The sequence below is a fragment of the Larimichthys crocea genome, chromosome XVII, assembly GCF_000972845.2.
Source record: "Larimichthys crocea isolate SSNF chromosome XVII, L_crocea_2.0, whole genome shotgun sequence".
NCBI lineage: Eukaryota > Metazoa > Chordata > Actinopteri > Sciaenidae > Larimichthys > Larimichthys crocea.
Window position 1 is genome coordinate 11,056,660 of NC_040027.1, and position 19,448 is coordinate 11,076,107.

The window sequence follows — 19,448 nt, forward strand, 5'->3', positions numbered from 1 at the left end:
AGGATATGATTTATTAGGCTCATAAAAATTCTGCCTTTGTTATTCCCTCTCATTTTTATATGTGAAGCTTATTAAAGAGCACACCTGCCAGAGTCCTCAGACAAACTTGTGTGTGTGTGTGTGTGTGTGTGTGTGTGTGTGTGTGTGTGTGTGTGTGTGTGTGTGTGTGTGTGTGTGTGTGTGTGTACACACAGTTTTAGGCATTCAAAATGATGTGTACATGTGCATGTGTTGGCCTATCCACTAGATGTTTAGCTATTGCTTCCGTTTTTATGTGTGTGATCAGATTTTCGATTACAGACTTTCATACTGATCTGTCAACTTTACTGTCCTCAGGTCCCGCCTCCTTCTCCCACCGAAGTCCCACCTCTCAGCGGGTATTCCGGACACCCTACAAGATGGTGACCCGTCCGGGCTGCACCACGGCACACACCCTCCACTACAACCCCGCCCTCTCTTGGAGAGCCAAGAGGATCCAGTCTGCCCGGTAATCCACGTTAATAAATACACACACCTCCTGCAGGTCTGCGTTTAATGTGTCTCAATGGCCAATATCCTTCAGTGCAGAGCAGCGCCCCGTCTTTTATGTCACTGTCATGTGCAGCAGTGAGTGGAAGAGGTCGGAAATTTATGGCGCTCATTTTTACACAGTAGATAACCCAGAGAATAAACCATTTACACCACTGTGCTTCTCACATTAATTTACTGTACACTAGCAGGGAAGGCTTCTCACCCAGCGATTCAGAGAGAGAGAGGAAGGGTGGGTGGGCCTTTCTTAAAGGGATAGTTGGGGTAATCTGAAGTGGGGTTGCATGAGGTACTTATCCAAGGTGTGTTGTGTTTAGTAGATAGAGAGGGGAAGCAACAAAGCATGTGTCAGTCTAAGTGTATGCTACATTTACATGAATACTTTCACCACTTTACCTTGCAGCCCTTTCCAACAGGAAACTGTAGCATTTATAAATCTATGCACTCTTCAAACCCACCAGACTTCATTGACTAAAGCCATAATTTTACCTCACAGAACAAAAAGAACTTTACCTCACGGAACACGGGAGTTGCTGGATCACCGCAACTCCTGCGTTCCGTGAAGTCTGGTTGTGTTTTTTTTTTTTTGTCAGTGAAGTCTGGTAACTTTGGAGAGAGTGATATAATGGCTACCTGATTGCTGGGTAAAGCTGAAGGTAATACACAGGGTAAGAATTTCCTACAGCCCCACTTCAGATAACCCAAACCGTCCATTTTGAACTATCAGTTGATCGACAAATCATTTCAGCACCAGTCTGTAAATCTTGTTAATCGTATATGACTGAAATGAATGTATAACACGTATATAGCCATATAACATACAGAGTTTCTTTGTGTAATAGGATTGGTTGTGATGATGAGGTCATCTCTGAAGTTAGAGAGATAATTAATGTTTATGAGGAGGTCATTATTGGGTGACAGACATTAAGTTAATGCTTTATCTGTGTCTTTATCACTGTGAAAAAGACACTACAGTGATGTTTATTGGCCAAGTGGTGTTGATCTTCGCTCCCTGCAAAGGTTACATACTGTGATCGCCAAAGCTCTGAATAGGTTGTTGTGATTTTGGTTTTGATGATCTGTTAATGTGTAGAGAGTTAACAGGATGCTCCTCTTCTTGGCTGAGGTATTACTAGACTGTCACACACACACCAATCTACACAGGGTTGAAAGTGGCAAACAATCATTTCATTATCACCACTGAAATTGTTTTTGAGTAATCAATTCATCTTTTAGCTCAGAAAATGTTAGAAAATTGTGAGAAAGAAAGACAGAGATGTTCAGCTGACCTTCACAGAGGACTGAAGGCACCAGAAAATATTCACATTTGAGAAGCTGAAATCAGATAATTGGATTTTTTTGTGTGACTAAAACGATTAATCAATTCGCGAAATAGTTGGCGATTCGTTCAATCGTTGCAGCTCTAGTTGACCTCTGACACTTGTATTATCTGACCAGGACAATAAGGGTAGATTAAAGTTTTGTTTTTGCCTTTTTTGAGGACCAATGATTAGGATTCAGTTGCATCTAGCAGTGTAGTTGCTGACTGCAACCCCCTTCCTTGCATGAAGGGGAAACTATGGTGTCCAATCCAGAGAGTGTTTGGTTTGTGTGTTCTGGACTACTGTAGAAACAGATGAAGTGAACAGGAGGGAAACATTCACCAGTGTTGATTTTACTTGTATAAAAGTCTAACAGAGATCTTCAATTGTTCGAATAATTTCTCACACTTCTCTCTGCATTCTGTGTTCAGTCATCTTTATCCAGATCTGTTAACTTAACTTTCCTTTTTGTCTCTTTTTGCCCTTTTCTATATTAATCAAACAAAGTGAATAAACTCCTAAATGAATCGTGGCACCCAAAAATCAAACTTAAATGGAATTGTGATTCCCAGTCATATTATAAACACCACAAACTCATTTCCTTAAAACAACAACTCATGAACATAATAATGAAACTATCTGCAGTGTCGAGTACATCTCTCTTGAAATTTGGATGACGTACTCTTCGAGTTGTCTTTGTTGAGTTATGTTTGGGTAGTCCTTTTTATAATTAAAGCTTCTTTGTGTATTTGTGCTTTGCGTGTATGTGTATTGGTGATGGGGGGTGGAGGGGTTCATTTGTGTAATCCAGATTTGGTGAGACAGAGCGGCCTGGACTGTGGCTGGACTCAGCCTCTGGTGACTTATTACTATTCATTTAGCTGCTGCAGTAAATATTGATTCATCAAGGGATTTTCAATTTGAGCCCTGTGACACCTTGTGAAATATCACCAAGTGTGTAGAAGTGAGGAAAGAGATAGGGAGGGAGGGGGACAGATCAGGTCCCCTGGGATAGTGGATCACCCCCCCCACTCCCACCCATACACTCCGTTCTCGTGCTTATCTATCTGTTTAACTCCAAAGACCTCCACTTTTATCAGTTTGAAGCTATTGAGTGGAGCATGAGCTCATATTCTCTGCTCTTAACTACTGAGTGCTGCTCTTCATCTTTGGCCTATCAGACCCACTGATGCCTGTCCTCATATGTTCTCTGCTCTTATCTCTGGTGCCTGCTCATAGCTGGACTCCTCACTCAGGGCCATGCATCTGAAAACAAATCCCAGCCTTGCATGGTGCTCCAGAGGTTGCCAGTGCCCTAAAGCTGGGAAGCCTGTATAGATTCTAAATGACGTTGTTATAATTATTAAAAAAGATAATTAGAAATCAAACTGTCCTTTTGAAGAGGATCAAATATGATTCAGTAGCTCAAATTTCATTTATACAGAGTGTTCATTAAAAAATGAAAACCACGTGGACAGGCAGAGGTCATGTCAAGTGATGTGACTGAAAAAAAAAAAGATATATTAACATATATTAAGAAAATTCGGGACTTAACCAGAAGCAGAGAGAATACTTAGAAATCTTGTAATGATTCATTTTTAGTAATTTCAGGGCCTGAAATGAACATTCAAGTGAAATGGGGTTGGGGTAATTCCACCTTTCTGTGCAGCACAGACTGTAGAGATTTACAGTGATGGTGGCTTGTACTCAACAAGCATCAGCTTGTGGAAGCCTTTTCTTTCCACAAAGTTTACTGGGATCTTCTCTGACCTGATGATGCCACAACAGCATGTTCTAACACTGCTAGCACATGAGGTGATGAGAGGTCGCCTATTATTGATCTCTGCTGTTTTCTACTTTCTACTTAATGTGCAAATGGTTAATCCTTGAACCAGTTGTTCTATGACATCCTGTTTAACCCAGAACTTGTTCATTTCTTCTCTTCTACTACAGATCAAGCTTAGTGGAGAACACAAAGAACACAAAGGGCCCTAACATTTTCTACTTTGAGGCTCTGTTGTTAGTTAAAACTACTGAACATCATAAAATATGCTGGAACAACATTTAAAAGCTATTTGAATGTAATTATTTAAAGGCACAGATTTAAACAAATCAAACATTGTAAATCAAAAGGTAAATGAAAGTTGTACATTTTCACACTTACCAATTTCACCGTCTACATGTAAACCCTCTCAAACCAGCGTCCAGATCCACAGGAACCGAGGTTTTCCCTACCCAGGAGGCCTTGCTTTTACCTGTGTTAGCCATAACGAGCGCGGCCGGTGATTTAGTGCTGGGTGGCAGTTTGAAGGGGCGGGGGAATTGGCTGCAGTATTTCAACCCCCGCCACCAGAAAATAGATATAATCTCAACATTAACTCCATTAATAGTAGCATGAGTTGAATTAAGAAAGCCGTAAAGCATGCATGCCGGGGGATAAATTACAGCCCAACCCTCCCTTCACTCACACCCTCTTTATTTTTCTCTCCGCCGTCCCTTATTTAATTTTCTATATCCGTGCGTTTGCTCTTTTGCTGTTCTTTCTTTTTCTTTTCTCTCTTTGTATTTAATAAGACGTGGTAGGAATTTCTCGTCCCTTCCTACTGCCTGATTTTTAGCCAGATTTTTATCCTAATTTCTTCAGCTTCTTCTTGCAAATAAATGTTAAAGCCCCTAATTTGGCACGACCCTCCACCCCCAGATAAGTACACTATTTTTGAGTGTATACATCTACACACACGTAGACACACATATATATTTGGTCCAGGCGCTCATCTCCTTTAGTGCTTCAGTATCGATCAGTACAGGATGTAAGAGACTGGGCAATAAAGTGAAGCAGCGCTCCCTCTTCTTCACTTCTCTCCTCCTTTTCCCGCATTCACTCCCCCCATTCATCGCCTTTTATACCCCAATTCATTCATTTACTCATTACTTATCACATTAGTCATCCACCCATCACCTACAGTTGTGTGTTATGATCCTTTTCTGCTGCTGTTCACGCTGTATTCTACACAAACACTCTCTGGGTTGCTTCTACCATAAAAGAGGATTTTTGTTCATTACAGTCAGCTCCCTTTTAAGTTGGATTTGATGGGATGGTGATGCGTAATGACACTGCTTTGGTTTCCTTTAAGTGCCCACAGAAGAACAGCAGTCCTCACTGTTGGAATTAGCCAGATGACTGTTTTTGCTGTGCTCTGTTTCAAGGGTAACTGTTTCCCAATATGAGCTTACTAATGCTTGGGTTGCAGACAAATAGACAAGGGCAGCATTATTCTGAGCAGTCGCGCGACCCTCCAAATTCTTCCCTGTCACTAAAACAAAAGTCGGATCATTCATCAACAGCGCCGGTAGTGCTGAATCGCGCTCTCCTTTATCTGTGCATCGCATGGTCAGAGCAGTGCACGTACACACACCTGCCTGTGTAGACACACACACACCCACACGTGCATACGCATGCAGACTATTCACAGGGGACTCTGTGCATGCCCTTGTCCCCTCCTTCACTTCTTCCTTTTCTCAACATATTTCTGCCTTTCTTTTTGGGGAGTTAATGTTTTTTCATTGTGACCTCCAGTCTTATGTTTTACAACACAACTTTTCATTGTAAAGTACAGAAACTGAACTTCACGGCGGAAACAATTACTTTGTGCCAATATGAAAAGTTTGTTGTCCACAGTGTGAAAAAAGAAACCAAAGACAAATTTCCATCTTCAACTTCACTGTAAGAAAAACATAAAAATACAGCTCACAATGCACAAGATCACATTATTGTGCCAAACACCTGCAGCAGAGTTAGTGGCACTACATTGTTCCCTCTTCTACTGGACTAATGTGAACATTTTTTTTATTATTTGAAATTTAGTAATATTTGGGTCTTTGATGATCAAATACAACATTTGAACACAAAATCAATACTGAAACTAATAAAAAGGAAACATTTTTAAACAATTATATTGAACGGCAACAACTGTAGAAACTACACTGAGTAAATTGAAAACAAAAAATAAACACAATATAAAAACTGAAAAATACGAAACAAAAACTCTGATATGGATGTTCATACATCATCTGTTTTAAGTGGACGAGAACACTCTTTTTAGGCTCTCAAGTACAATGCCAAAGCAATAGAGACCGTTTAGACTGACCTGTACATTTCATTGACTTCTTAAAATGATTATTCTTTGCTGCACAGCCCATTTTTGCAATAAATTTTTCATGGAATTCCATGGAGGCACAAGAAAACACACAACTCTGAAGTATTATCACTATTTGGTAATGCCAACTAGTTCGATATATTCTTTCTCTTTTTAGTTTTGGTTTCCATCAACACTTTTTGATTCTTGACAATCAGACATGATCATTCTGATATAGAAAATATGAATTAGTTACGATATCTGTGCGATGTTCAACACTGAAAGGGCTTCCCCCCCGAAACAACTTGGTTGTCCAGCAGAGGAGGATTTGTGCATTAGACGGGCCTGGAGCGTCTGTGATAACAGATATCTCTCCCGGGGTCAAGGGCATCACTTGGAACAGGCCAAGGAGAGTCTGGAGACGGAGAGAAAAAAACACCTACTCCTTTTAAACGATGTTATCACTTTCTTAATGGTTTGATTCTTAGGTTGCTTACACTGTTTGCTTTTGTTCTTCCTTCCTCTACTCCTCTCTCATTACAGGCAGATTACCTCATTGCAACGGTAATCTGCTCCTGCACAGGCTGTTTTTACTAATGGTGCTCGGCCCGAGGGTGAAACCCGTTCACGTGGCTGTATGAACAGTTGCACAGAAGTCTGAGAACTTCATCGCTGCACAAATGAGACTTGCAGTACATGTTAACTTAACAAGTCAGGCATAAAAACACATATGTTCATGGTTGTAATACAGTTTGTGCTTATAGTGCTTTAACACTGGCGGATGAGCCTGAATCTATTTCAGCTCTGCAAAACAACTGGAAACATTTAGCAGCATTATGTAAAAGATTTTTTTGTGATTTAGAGACTCAGTTTCAGAGTGACCCTCTTTTATAAATATGGACAGCTGTACTCATATTTGTTGTGATTATATTACTTATCATCATCATAAACTAGTGAGTCAACAACTTTTTTTCAACAACACAGCCAGCTAATATTACTGATTAGTCCAACAACAACAAGCCCAGCTCGGTGTCTGTCTTTCAGCCTTTTTCATGAAGCTCTCGCCAACGACTAAAAGTCAGTCCCACATTTACTCTGTCTTGCTCTGTCACTCTCCTCTTCCTAGCCTCCTCCAGCGACATCCTCTTCAGTCTCTTCGCCATTAGCTATGTCCATAGAGGCTTCTGAGCCCAGTTGCATCACCTGCTTGCCCGGCTATGGTTCTGGAACAACACCTGCTCGGCTCCGTCAGCATCCCCTGTTGATCTGAAAACTTCCTCTCACAGAGGAATCACTGAGAGTTGATGCACAGCAGTCAGAGGACATAAAAATATGATCAAGATACACCGAAATCAGTGAAATAGCTGGTGGTGTGTGAATTACTTCTATAAAGTGTTTGTTCTTCTTGCACTAACGTACCCGGAGTACAGAGTAAGTTATATAGTACAAGAGCAGGTTTATGGCGCGCACAGTGTGAATGACAGAAACGCCACTCACCTGATTTCAAGTCAGTGTAGCATCAAAATGATTTCAAACCTTTTTTTATGGTAGAAAGGTTACACAATATTGCTTAAATCACTCAGTCTCAGTCATCTGGGAGGTGTCTGTTGGATCCTCTTCAAACCTCTGTAACCGTTACCTATAAAACTCTTCTTTGTGCATCAGCAAACCTCTGTAACCGTTACCTATAAAACTCTTCTTTGTGCATCAGGGAAATAATTCATGACATACCATTTAAAAAAAAAAAAAAAAAGGATCAGGATAACCACATTTTGATGAGGAAAAAAATCATGTAAATATATCACAGAGTGAAACAGTAGTAAACAAAGTGTGTGAGCTTTTTATCAGGACAGTCACTCTGAGTTTCAGACACAAACCTACGACCCCAGTGAGAAAACATCCAAACAGACTGGGTGGTACCCCTCCAGTCACCCTCATGGCTGCAGTCCTGTGTCAGGGTTAACTGCTGTCTGTGTTAACTGTTCATGTCATATCCCCATTAACCTCCATTGTGGCTCCCCAGGCCACACAGTCCTTGTTTAAGCCTCCCTGGGTGGCAGTCAGCGCTCTAACATTAGCCTCCATTACAGCTCCCCTGGCTGCAGTTGCCCTGTGTAGGGCAGCCACTGATCTTGTATCAGTGAAACTGAGTGTCTGTGCTGCTGAGTTATGGCGCGCGGTCAGGTAGACCGTGTACGTGAACGCAGCTGATGGCTGATATTTGCTCTGTTTCTTTCTTATTTGCAGCAGTGCAGCAGCTCTCCACCGGCTGCAGCGTGTTAAGCGTCCGTGTCAGTAGTTTTGTTCGCAGCGTGCATTCGGGGTAACCCTCTCTTTTCTCTGTAATGGGAGGCATGAACTCTCGCTCTAAACCCATTTCCAGCCCATCTGAAATACGGCAGCAAATTACCTCCAGCGGCACCCTGCACACCAGCCCCAATCCGCCCCAAATAGAAGTGACAGGACAGCGCAATTTATCGCCATAACCCCTGCACCTCCCCACCACCACCCAGCAGCCCAATACACACCGCAGGCTCGCACATGCATCCGCCGCACACATGCACAAGTCGACTGAGTGACTTCTGAATGGTGAGCACGTGTGTGTAGAGGCCTGTGATTGTGTGTACTGTACATACTGTAGCAGGAGTGTGTTGTGGTGCTGTGTGTGTGTGTGTGTGGTCTCTACGCTCCAGTGTAGGGGCCAACCTCGCTGCCCTGGCCCCCTGCCCTGCCTATTATCTCATTGATTTCCTCCTCTCCTCTTTTCAATTCTCTCCATTTCCACACTCCCGTCCTTTCCATTAGAGGAGCAATTTAACAGAGTGCTGTGACATGGGAGAGAGAGAGAGAGAGGGAGGAGGGAGGGGAGACCAGAGGATAGGAAACGTAAAGTGAAGAGGGGAGATATAGTGGAAAAGCTTGAGGGAACATAGGCAAAAGAGGGGTGGAACTGAGGGAGGGATGAACAGATAATATCATTCCAGCTCAGAGAACAGCTGGAAATTTCACACAGTTTGTAAACTGAGCTGAATGGATCATTAAAATCAAAATATTTAACTTAAAGTTCATTTCAACGCGAGTTCCAAAGATGTTTTCTTCTCCCTAATTTCATACATTTGTCCCTCTTCCTTTTTAGGAGTTTCCTTCAGAGCCGTATGCGAGCGCCCCACGACAGACACCCGCCATCCACTCAGCACTGGAGAGGAAGCAGCATGTGCTGGATTCGTGGTTCCCTCTACCGGGTGTCAGCCAATAAGCTGTCCCGCACCGTGGGGTCCAACATGTCGATCAACCGAACAGGTACTCTGACAGTCACTGTAAAGTAAAACTGAACATGCTTGTCCAGGTTTTGAATTTTCAAATTTTACTAACCACTTATTACTTTACATTTATACAGTTTTTTTTGGCTGTTACACGAAGCAAATCTATCAGTAATCTATTTTACTAGCATTTGGCTTTTGACTGGTGCTAATTTTATGCTCTGGATCCGAGGTTATTGAGTAGTTCAAACACATACTCGACACATTTGTACATCCAAGACTGTGGCAGGGTATCATTTGAAGTGCTTTGATCCTCCTGCCAATATGGCACCTGGTACGAAGCCAAAACTTGTTCTGTTTTCAAGATGTTGAGAAATGAAAACCAAAAACCTAAATGTGTTCTACATAAAAACAGCTGTAGAAAATAAAAAGGTTTCCTCAAACTGGTAAAAATTTCAGTCGGTACCCAAAATGTATTGAGGTTCGATATCAGTCCCATTCAGGGGGACATGAGCAGTGAGTTTGTGCAACCCTGTGGTGATAAAGAAGTGTTTATTCATGTTTGTGGCTGCAGCTCCGTCCACGTGCCCTTTAACAGACTTACAGGAGCTGGCTGGATTTGCCATCTGAAATAATAAAGTTGTCATCTGTCAGAGCAGCGAGGGGGAAGGTCTGGAGAACTGGACGGTGCAGATTAAAGCTCAGATCTGCCTCTACCTCCCTCTCTCATACACATTCTGTAGCAACTACACCTGCGGGTGAAATTGAAGAGCTCCATTCTGTTAAACTCGTGACCGGCATCCCAACATACACACATTCCTCCCCTCCCCCAGGAACACGCCTCAGGTGCTTCCCCAGCAGAAGTTGTGGTCTCACATCTTCCCCCAGTGATCTTCATATTTGTTCCTGGTCTGGAGCCATTGGCTTGTAATTCTGCTCTGCTTAAATCACACCGGTGCGAACACTTGATGAGAGCTTTAACAGCCAATAAGTTCCAAAATTAGAGGTCTGAATGAGATCAACCGCCATCTGTAACCTCAAACTCCTCACCTCCTTGTCCTTAACCACTCCTCATGTCCTCCAACAACCCTGCCCTCATGAACACACCTTTTCCTCCAGTATTTGCGGAGTGCATTGGGTACATCATGTTTATGGTGTTCTCAAACAGAGCTGGACGTCACGTTTGGCTTTGGCACAAACGTGTCAAACCACCACAGTATAAATAACCGGACTCATATCAGGTTGTTATTGCATTTGGCTGCGCAAACACACACGCAAGACAGCTTCAGTTCTGTCATATCTGACGTGAATGCTTATAACAGTATCAAAATAACACCGTTGGGACATGTAAGATGAATAAATAAATAAATAAATAAATAGATTAATAAATCAAAAATAACGACAAAAAACGACCTCCGCTCTCCTTTCAAATATTTATGTGTCTTCGTCACCATGCAAAACGAAATGCTTGTAATACTGTGGTAACATTTCACAACATAAGTCGGTTAGGAGGAGTTAATGCACTCGCACAAATTGCTCCTGGGCATCGTATTGGTACTGCTGATGTAGGCAGCGTAGCATCTAAAAATGAGACGGCTGTAAATGAGTGCTAGTTAAAGGGAAACTTCCTTTTCCAATCTTGGATCTATTTTCACATGTTTCTCTGTCTATTTGACTAAAATCAACAACATTTTTTAAACATTTGTTCTGATATTGAGATGTGAAACAAGCTGCAATGTGTGGCAGTGATACATCGTCCGTGTACATCCAGAGCACTTTATTTTACCACTGACTAAACACTGCAGCATGTTGTGATAACATCTCTATGGAAACGACTCTATATATTTGTTCTAGAATAATATTCTTTTTGTTTCGATGAGAAACAGCTGTCGTATCACTCTGTTCCAGACTCCAATCAGCAATTTTTACTCCCAGAACTTTTGATTGTGACAGCAGTAGACACAAGTCACAAGTGAACCAACTTCAAAAAATTATTTCTCTTTAAGCTGTTCATATACATTACCTGTGCATACACACATTTGCAGTCCTCAGATGTTGAAGTAAACGTGGTGTGTTCTCGTACTTTCATGAAGAAAGTTGTCAGTTCTGGACACCAAGAGGCATACATGAATTTGAAAGCGGCAGTAAGCACGTTATGCGGAACCAGTACCACACCAACACAATCATTTTAAACTCCTGTAAAAATGAAATCTGTCACAGAGGGATGTTTACGTGGTCCAACAAAGTCAGGCGAATGAATGAATGAATATTTGTGCTTTTATGATTTGTTACTAAAATGATGCACGCGTTGTTTTAAGTGGATGAACCACAGTCTGCATGTTTACATGAGGCAGCAGGGACCACAAACACTGTGGAGAACGTCTGATAGATAAAATCGGAACATTTATTTCTTATTTTAAAATGTATTTAGGTTGCTCACGTGTCGTGTTTCTTCAAATTTAGGAAGGTCTTTCAGTACCGGACACGTCTCACCCATGAGTCCTGCTTTCAACCGAACCTCCAGTACTCGTCATTTGGCCAGGTAATCTTTCCACTCCACCAGCCTTTTTCATCCCTTTTCATCCTGCTGGCTCTCTACATACAGCAACATTATGAAATCAAATCCAGCCAAGATTTTTGCATTTGATCCTCCTAACCCCCCCCCTCCCTCTCCCAATATTAACTGCCTTTCATCACTGTCAAATGAGGGTTGTGAAAGCCAGAAGCAATCGTTTAGAATTAAAATTAGCGTATGGTGGTATTCTCTAGTTACCACAAGAAGCGTCTCTATTGATTTGTTCATACCTGCGGTTTGTGTGTGCGTGTTGTCTCAAACAAGCCGTGCAGTCCAGCGAAGCCTCGCAATAATCAGACACGCTCGTCAGAAGAAGCAGCTGAAGCAGTACTGCATGTACTACAACCGCTTTGGGAAGTGTAACCGAGGCAACAGCTGTCCCTACATCCACGACCCAGACAAGGTGGCTGTCTGCACCAGGTAAAATAATCACAGAAGAACACCTCATTTTGTCATACGTGGAAGCTCAGGCTGATGAACAGTGGGGAGGTTAGTGTTCTGGGACCTCATTACAGAAACTTTTCCTAACTGCTTGTTCTATCCGAACTTGGCAAAAATCCTGTCTTCCAATTACACAAGCAATTCCTAAACCCATGGCTGTGTTTTACCGATCTCAGACGTTGTATCTTACCATAACTGAAGGAATCCCAACTATAACTGTAAACTTAATTCTTTGATTTCGCATGTTCGTGTTTAGAACGCACACAAGACTGCCCGTATCCATAACAACAGCTGTGTCACTGTACTCGTCATAATGGCGTGCATAATGGAGAAGAAAAGACAGGCGCTCGATTTAAGCTTCAACGAGCCAAAAGCATTAAACCTGTCAGTGCAGGGGAGGAAACCTAACCAATTCAATTCAAAACGAATTGTCTTGGAATTTTAAATACGCACTTACTAATACATAGTCTGTGAAATTTAAAGCGTCATCGTACAGATAGCATCAATCATATTTGGGTATTCCCAAGACACTTCAAGGCTGGGGATCTCAGCTGCATGTTGTTAAGCGTCTCCCTTCCCCACTGAAGTCCTCTCACATTTCAACTTTTGCTTTCGAGTAAAGACATAAAAAAAATATTAAGTAACAAACTCTCCTTGTTCGGTCATCAAAACAAAGAATAAAGTACAAGCTAGAAGTCTGTGTACATAAAATCTTTATAGGCCATTTTAGGTGTTTCAAATAATTTGCGTCTGGTTTTATCACAAAATGTTTACTGACCAAACAATATGCTCTCTATTAATTACCCATACTGAGATATCGGGGCTTTACAGATTAAACAGTGGGGAAGAAAATCAACCGGTCCTTGATCTGTGGCTGTGCAGGGATTCTTTTAGCAAACATTTTTAAATGTAGGTAGAGAAAAGGCAAATAAGCAAGTTTCTTATTGATTGTTTGCAGGTTTCTGCGAGGGACGTGTAAGCAGGCAGATGGGACCTGCCCGTTCTCCCATAAGGTGGCTAAGGAGAAGGTAAAGGACCTGCATGCACCCACATACCCGGCCTACGTGTTGTCCACATGGTGTTCTATGGGTTTCAAAGTTGGCTACAGTGTGAAGGTATAAAATAACACACTGTTGCGTACAGTCATCGTGGATCAAATTTGCGTTCTCGACTCTTGGCACGGCTCCTGTTTCCATGACACAGGAAGGATAGGGACTTATAGGTGTGAGCTTGTGACTCAGTGTCACTCGCTCAATGTACAGATGGGCATGATGAACCTGGGTGCGTATCGCTTTCTCCTCCTTCATCACCTCCTTCCTTGCGAATTGGTGTGTAACACTGTGAGTGTACACCGGTGAATGAACAAAGACACTTTTGTCATTTTTTAAATGTGAGAGTTTAGCCCAGGTGTCTTGCTGTGGTCTGCACATACAGCAACGTGGAACTTGATCCTCATCTGACCTCTGATTATACACCTTATCCTGCTGGGGAGCGAAAGCAACTCAGTCAATCTGCAATGATGGCTGAAATTAATATCAAGATATTTAATTTGTTGCCAAAAAATTGTTGATAATTGATCAAATATGAAATTCAATTTCCAACTTTTAACACAGACAATTCTGAATATATCAAATTCTTGGTTTTCTTTCAAAATTGCAATTAGGACATCCTAAAAGTTTGTTATTCTCTCAGTTGGAATAACAGTATTAAAAATCTGTGTAAAAATCTACTTTATTTAGCTCAATAAAAGAAGAAGGTTAAGTCTGATATGAGGATGTTTCTTTTCCTCTATAGCAGAAATTTAAAAAAGACACAAGTCCTGGAATACCTTGAAAATAGTCCTTTTTAACAAGGTGCTCAAAAAGTCCTTGAAAAACAAACAAACATCATCAAGTTATGGTCAGAATTAGAAATTGCTCAGCGTTTTCCTTTTGTAAATTGATTGATTGATTCCTTCATTTATTTATTTTGTTATTTTTATTGTTATTTATCAGGATGATCCCATGGTATGGAGAACAGACACAAAATGACACGGCATGGCTAATGTGCAAGAAATGTTACTTCAACAAAAACACACCTACAAATAACTTCAGGCTTTTCTGACTGTGATAAGATTACTTTCAACAAAGATGGGCATTTTAAATTCCTTAAGTTTACATACTTACATTCAAATGAAATATGATACATGTCTCCCAAAACGATGGCTGCGATCCTCTGGTTTCTGTCCTGCCAGTTCTTTTGGTTTTCATACAACGAACAAACTCTAATTCAAATTCGACATAAATATCAGCCGAGCAGTGAGCCAACAGCCCCACACCTTTAACTGTTCTCCTTAAATGTAGAACAAAACATATTGTTATCAACATTCATCTTCATACTGATTTTAGGTCCTCAATAAAATAATTTGGACAAATTAGTCCAGATTTGTTGTCGTAAACTCACATGGTGTCACCTGGAAGCTGTTTCCACAGTTGGTCAGAGTCTCCAGTGTGTGTGTGTGTGTGTGTGTGTGTGTGTGTGTGTGTGTGTCCGTGTGTGTGTCCCTCTAGGAGAAAGTGTAGCCGCACAAAAAGGGAAAGCAGTTTTTCCTTTTTTTCCCCCTTGAGACAAACAACTTTACAACAGGTGCTCTGCCTCACCCATCCACACACACACACACGCACACAATGCCCTGCACCTGTGTTGGTTGTCACACTGCTGCCTGTAAGCGCTGAGAGCCCAGCTGTCTATTTGTAATGCCACCTCTCTGACAGCCTCCCTCCCCCCTCTTACCCCTAAACCTTTGGCCCATCCTTCCACAGGATACTCCCGCTCTTATTTCATGTGGAGTCCTTAAACAGGACTGTATGGGGGTCTTGAGAGAAGTGGGGGTCAATTTGGGGGGGGGTTATACACCCCAGCAGCCTTCTGAACCTGATCCGGGCGCTAGTGTTGATAGGCGAGCCCGAATCCTGAGTCTTGCACCCCACCCTCCTGTCCCCTCCACTACCACAAATACCTCGAAATCAGACACCCCTGAGCCTGCTCCTCTGGCATTGCCCCCTCTACACCCGGGAACACCGCCCCCCTTCCTTTCCTTCTTCCCTCTCCCTCCACCACTGGCCCAGTCTGTGCACACATCCAAAGCACATAAACACATCATGAGAGCTGGACGAGCTGCAGCCTGGATAAATATTTCTGTAGCAGTTAATTAGGTAGAGCTGATCCCATCCCAACAAGGAGGAGTCCCTCTCACACTCCGCCCCCCCTCCCCCATCTCACTCTCCACTGAACCTCCTCAGAGGTATATTTAGACCAGCCTTCACCAGGCTCACCCACTCACACCGAAGAGTAGACCTCTGCACACACACCCTGCACACATGCTGTCAGGACACACATTCACTCTCACTCTGCTGCTGTCAACTGCAATTAAGGTAATTTAGCTGCTCAGTGTGACAGATTGTTCGGCACACGTCTGAACTGTACATAACGCGTGTGTGACTTTAGAACCGCGTGTGTGTGTGTGTGTGTTTACAAACTCATACAATCCCATATGATCTCTGGCTCCCATCCCCACTGTGCTCTCTGTGTTTTCTTTGTTTACACGTGTTTATTCGAAATGTGTAAAGGAATAAAACATGATAAAACCATGTTTGACTTTATTTTTGCTATCCGAAGCAAACCCTTATCAAACATCTCAACTTACGGTCTGATTTGTTATCAGGAAGACAGCCAACGATCAAACGTTCCAGAGTCAGTTGTCAGATTGATGCCCCGAATCAATTCAATCTCTTTTTGGACATTTTGCCAATTATCTGGTCGTTTGGTTCAGCTTCAACCCTCCAACACAAGTCAGAAGATATAACAAAAAAGATAGAATACCTCTTTTAAACACATCTCTGTTAAGCACTATGAACACTTTTCCAGGGTCACACGTGTGACCTGTTTGTGTCTGACTCTCTCTAGATGCCGGTGTGTTCCTACTTCCTGAAGGGAATCTGTAACAACAGCGACTGTCCCTACAGTCACGTCTATGTGTCGCGCAAAGCTGAAGTGTGTGAGGACTTTGTGAGAGGCTACTGTCCTGAAGGAGAGAAGGTACCACAAACACACACACACACACACAAAGACACAAAGACACAGTCTGAGGCAGTGAGACTCATCATGAGCAGTCTTTAATCCAGAGACTAAGAAAGCATCACAAACGCAAGAACAAACACAAATGTCCAGTGCCCCCACACACTCCCTGCCTCCAAAATGAAACCGAGTGACCTGAAGTACGATTAACTACAACAAGAACAAACCAGTGAATGAATCCCTTAAGTTCAAAGCTTACTGGAATTATAGGAGACAGTGAATGACTCTTATTTTTCCATTCAAATTGATTTAATTTGCCAAATTGACTTCAGATGTTTCTACCGAATAAAATAAAGAAATTAAAAATACAGTCTTGTTTATGCTGTTTAAAATGTGGGATCCCTAAATATTAATGATTTTTCATAATGTGGACATGGTGGGTTAGGTTTAGAGTGACACTTCGCACAGGTCAAGTCAGTCAATTAATTGAACTTAAATGGCATCCGACCATTTTGCATCTTAACAATAGAATAAAATAGGTGTTTGCTTTTGCTTGTGGCCTTCCAGGGAAAAGGTTGACACTGATAAAAACTGTGTGAATTTGGTGAGCTGATCTAGTTTGTCTGGATTTTCTAAATCTGCAGATTTGTGTATTATTTCCCTTGATTCCCGTGTGTCACGATATTTTTGAAAACTTGTCCGTTTCCACCTTAATTGGCAGCAGCTACTGTGGCTCGTCGAGATCAGGATATTGTTAAACGTCAAAGGTGCGTTTCTCGATGACAACCGTGTTGGCGAGTGATGAAGAAAATATGCTGGAAGGTAGAACCATGACACATTCTGTCACGCCATGTGTACCGACACCAACACACTTTTGCCTCCTTCCAGTGTGTCTGGGTTTTCTTTCGGGACAGCAGAATTGCAGGACTGTGGTCTTCTGCATAAACCATAAGAGACAGACGTCACAGTCTCTGATTGTCAGTATTCACAGACTCTTGTATGCAGCTGTAGATGTAGAAGTCGCACTGCTCAAACACAGAATTACAAAGACAAAGCAGCACATTAAGTAAGGGTTCACTTTCACTTCTCTCTGCTTGCTTTCACATTTGTGCTCCTGCACACTCTCACTCTCTCTATGTGAACTAAATGATAAAGGTCAGTATCTTCGCATGAAATCTACCTGAAGTATAGAGACCTGTTCACCAAAGAGGCAGCATCTAAGCCGCGTTAAACGCCGGACAGATGAGGCTTTTAGACCTGGTCAGCTGACACGTGTTCAGCCAATCTGACAAACCGTGGATCACTGTGTCTGTGTTTGGAATAATTGCAACAAGAGATTTCACTGTTTTGACTCCCTCCAAACCCGTTTAATCTCACTCTATCTTTATTTAGCGCTGCGTTGACGCCATTACTCGATTTGTGAAGTTCTTTGTCTAAGCTGTGTTCTTCATTCGGACATATAATTACATTGTAAAACACGTATACAGTTCCACTGAAGTTAAACCGAGGCTTAGGTAAACAAGTAGTTCGGTAACCAATCCGTCCTGCACGCACACACACACTCTCACACACACGTACACACAGACCACAGGCAGGAACAGCTGCAGGGGGTGGCGGTCCATAATGGCATAACTGCAGTGTCTGAGTGACACATTGCGGGCCTGATGGGTAACAGAGAGCCACCTGCACATGACTCAAGACACCCGAGCCCCCCACCACCACACCACTCACACTCTGTACCCACATCCACCTCAAACGCACCCTCCACTCCTCCACCCCCCTCCTGTGTTTTTACCTCGCTTTGTCTCCCCTCTCTCTCCTCCACTCTCTCTCTCTGCTTGTTTTTGAGCGTCAAGTGTGAAACAGATGCTTTTTCACACTGTCAGACCTCATTTAAATAGTGCATGGGGAAATGAGGATATAGAAAACAAAAGGGATATTAATATTTATTCTATTAGCTGAAGTGCTTAGGTCTGTGATTTTTCCCCCTGTGTGTTTGTGTGTGTGTGTGTGTGTTTATGGAGCGCTGCGCTGTGAGGCTCTGGTGGCTCTATGATGGATAGCAGGCAGTAATTATAGATGGGAAAACTGCTGAGGATGGCACTATGGGCCAGGCAGGCAGACACTCCAGCAGCTCAGGGGTTAAGTCTGCTCCTCGCCTCCATCCTGCCTCATCCTGGCTTTGTCTCACACTCACCCTCCACCTCGCAGGATCTGTCTCTGCCTTCCTAATTGTCCCTCTCATTTTCTTTTCTCGCAGCATCATTTTTTAGCTGTTTTTAATTATTTCCATCACATCAAATGTGGCTCCTACAGTCTCTCCCAGGGTTCCCGACAGGTTAGGCCGATAGTCGGCTATCAGGCGTCATTGAGCATCTGTGGCCAACTGTCATTGGCTATAGTAATCTCTTATCGGCTCTTATCAATAACCATTTGGCTGATTCAGCAAGTTAGAACCGTTTTGGAAGCAGTCGTTCACAGAGAACTGTCTGATCGGATGTTTAGCCTAATTAATTTGTGATTTCACCCTTTTTAATGCGGTTTCTCTCCATTTATCACCTCTGCCTTTTCACCTCAAAGCAAGACTTTACAATGACATTTACAGTTTTAAGTTGTATTCTTAATTTGTATTCCAAGCAGACGAAACGCTTAAAAACAAATTCAAAGCGCCGTAGAAACGTTTGGAGCGTGTGCATGCTGGCAGAGAGTTAAGTTCAGCTTTCAGCAGAAGACATGACCAGTGCTTGTCGGCATTTGGTCCTCAGTCAAAGCTTTGAAAATGCATCTGAAAAGATCAACCTGCAAGATTTTTTTTTTTTTGGCAAGCTTTATTTTGATAGAACAGCTGAAGAGTGACAGGAAATCTGGGCAGAGAGAGACGCGGAATGACATGCAGGAAAGAGCCACAGGTCGGATTCGAACCCTGGGCTTCCACAGCGAGGACTGAGCCTTCGCACGTGGGGCGGCTGCTCCACCAACTGAGCTAAACACTACCCCAAGAGCTCCATGAGATTTTGTGGCATTGTGGGATAGCAGGCGTCATGTGACTGACCAGCGATTTTAAGTTCATGCAAAGTGAACAAAAAACTGACAGCTAAAAAGTGATGCAGTGATCGGTCAGGAGGTTTAG

The 19,448-nt window shown here is 42.5% G+C and overlaps 1 protein-coding gene across 2 annotated transcripts in view; it reads left to right on the forward strand.

The window, feature by feature from the left end:
- Nucleotides 1-19,448, forward strand: part of zc3h3 (zinc finger CCCH-type containing 3) — a 60,832-nt gene that overhangs the window by 32,650 nt on the left and 8,734 nt on the right. For both annotated transcript variants that reach the window (XR_002042827.2, XM_010749793.3), the window contains exons 4-9: nt 337-487; nt 9,123-9,286; nt 11,710-11,788; nt 12,086-12,241; nt 13,221-13,290; nt 16,208-16,339. Coding sequence is in view for 1 of the 2 variants with exons in the window: in XM_010749793.3 (XP_010748095.3) it covers nt 337-487; nt 9,123-9,286; nt 11,710-11,788; nt 12,086-12,241; nt 13,221-13,290; nt 16,208-16,339 (752 nt within the window). In the remaining variant the exon portion in view is untranslated. The remainder of the gene's footprint in view (nt 1-336; nt 488-9,122; nt 9,287-11,709; nt 11,789-12,085; nt 12,242-13,220; nt 13,291-16,207; nt 16,340-19,448) is intronic.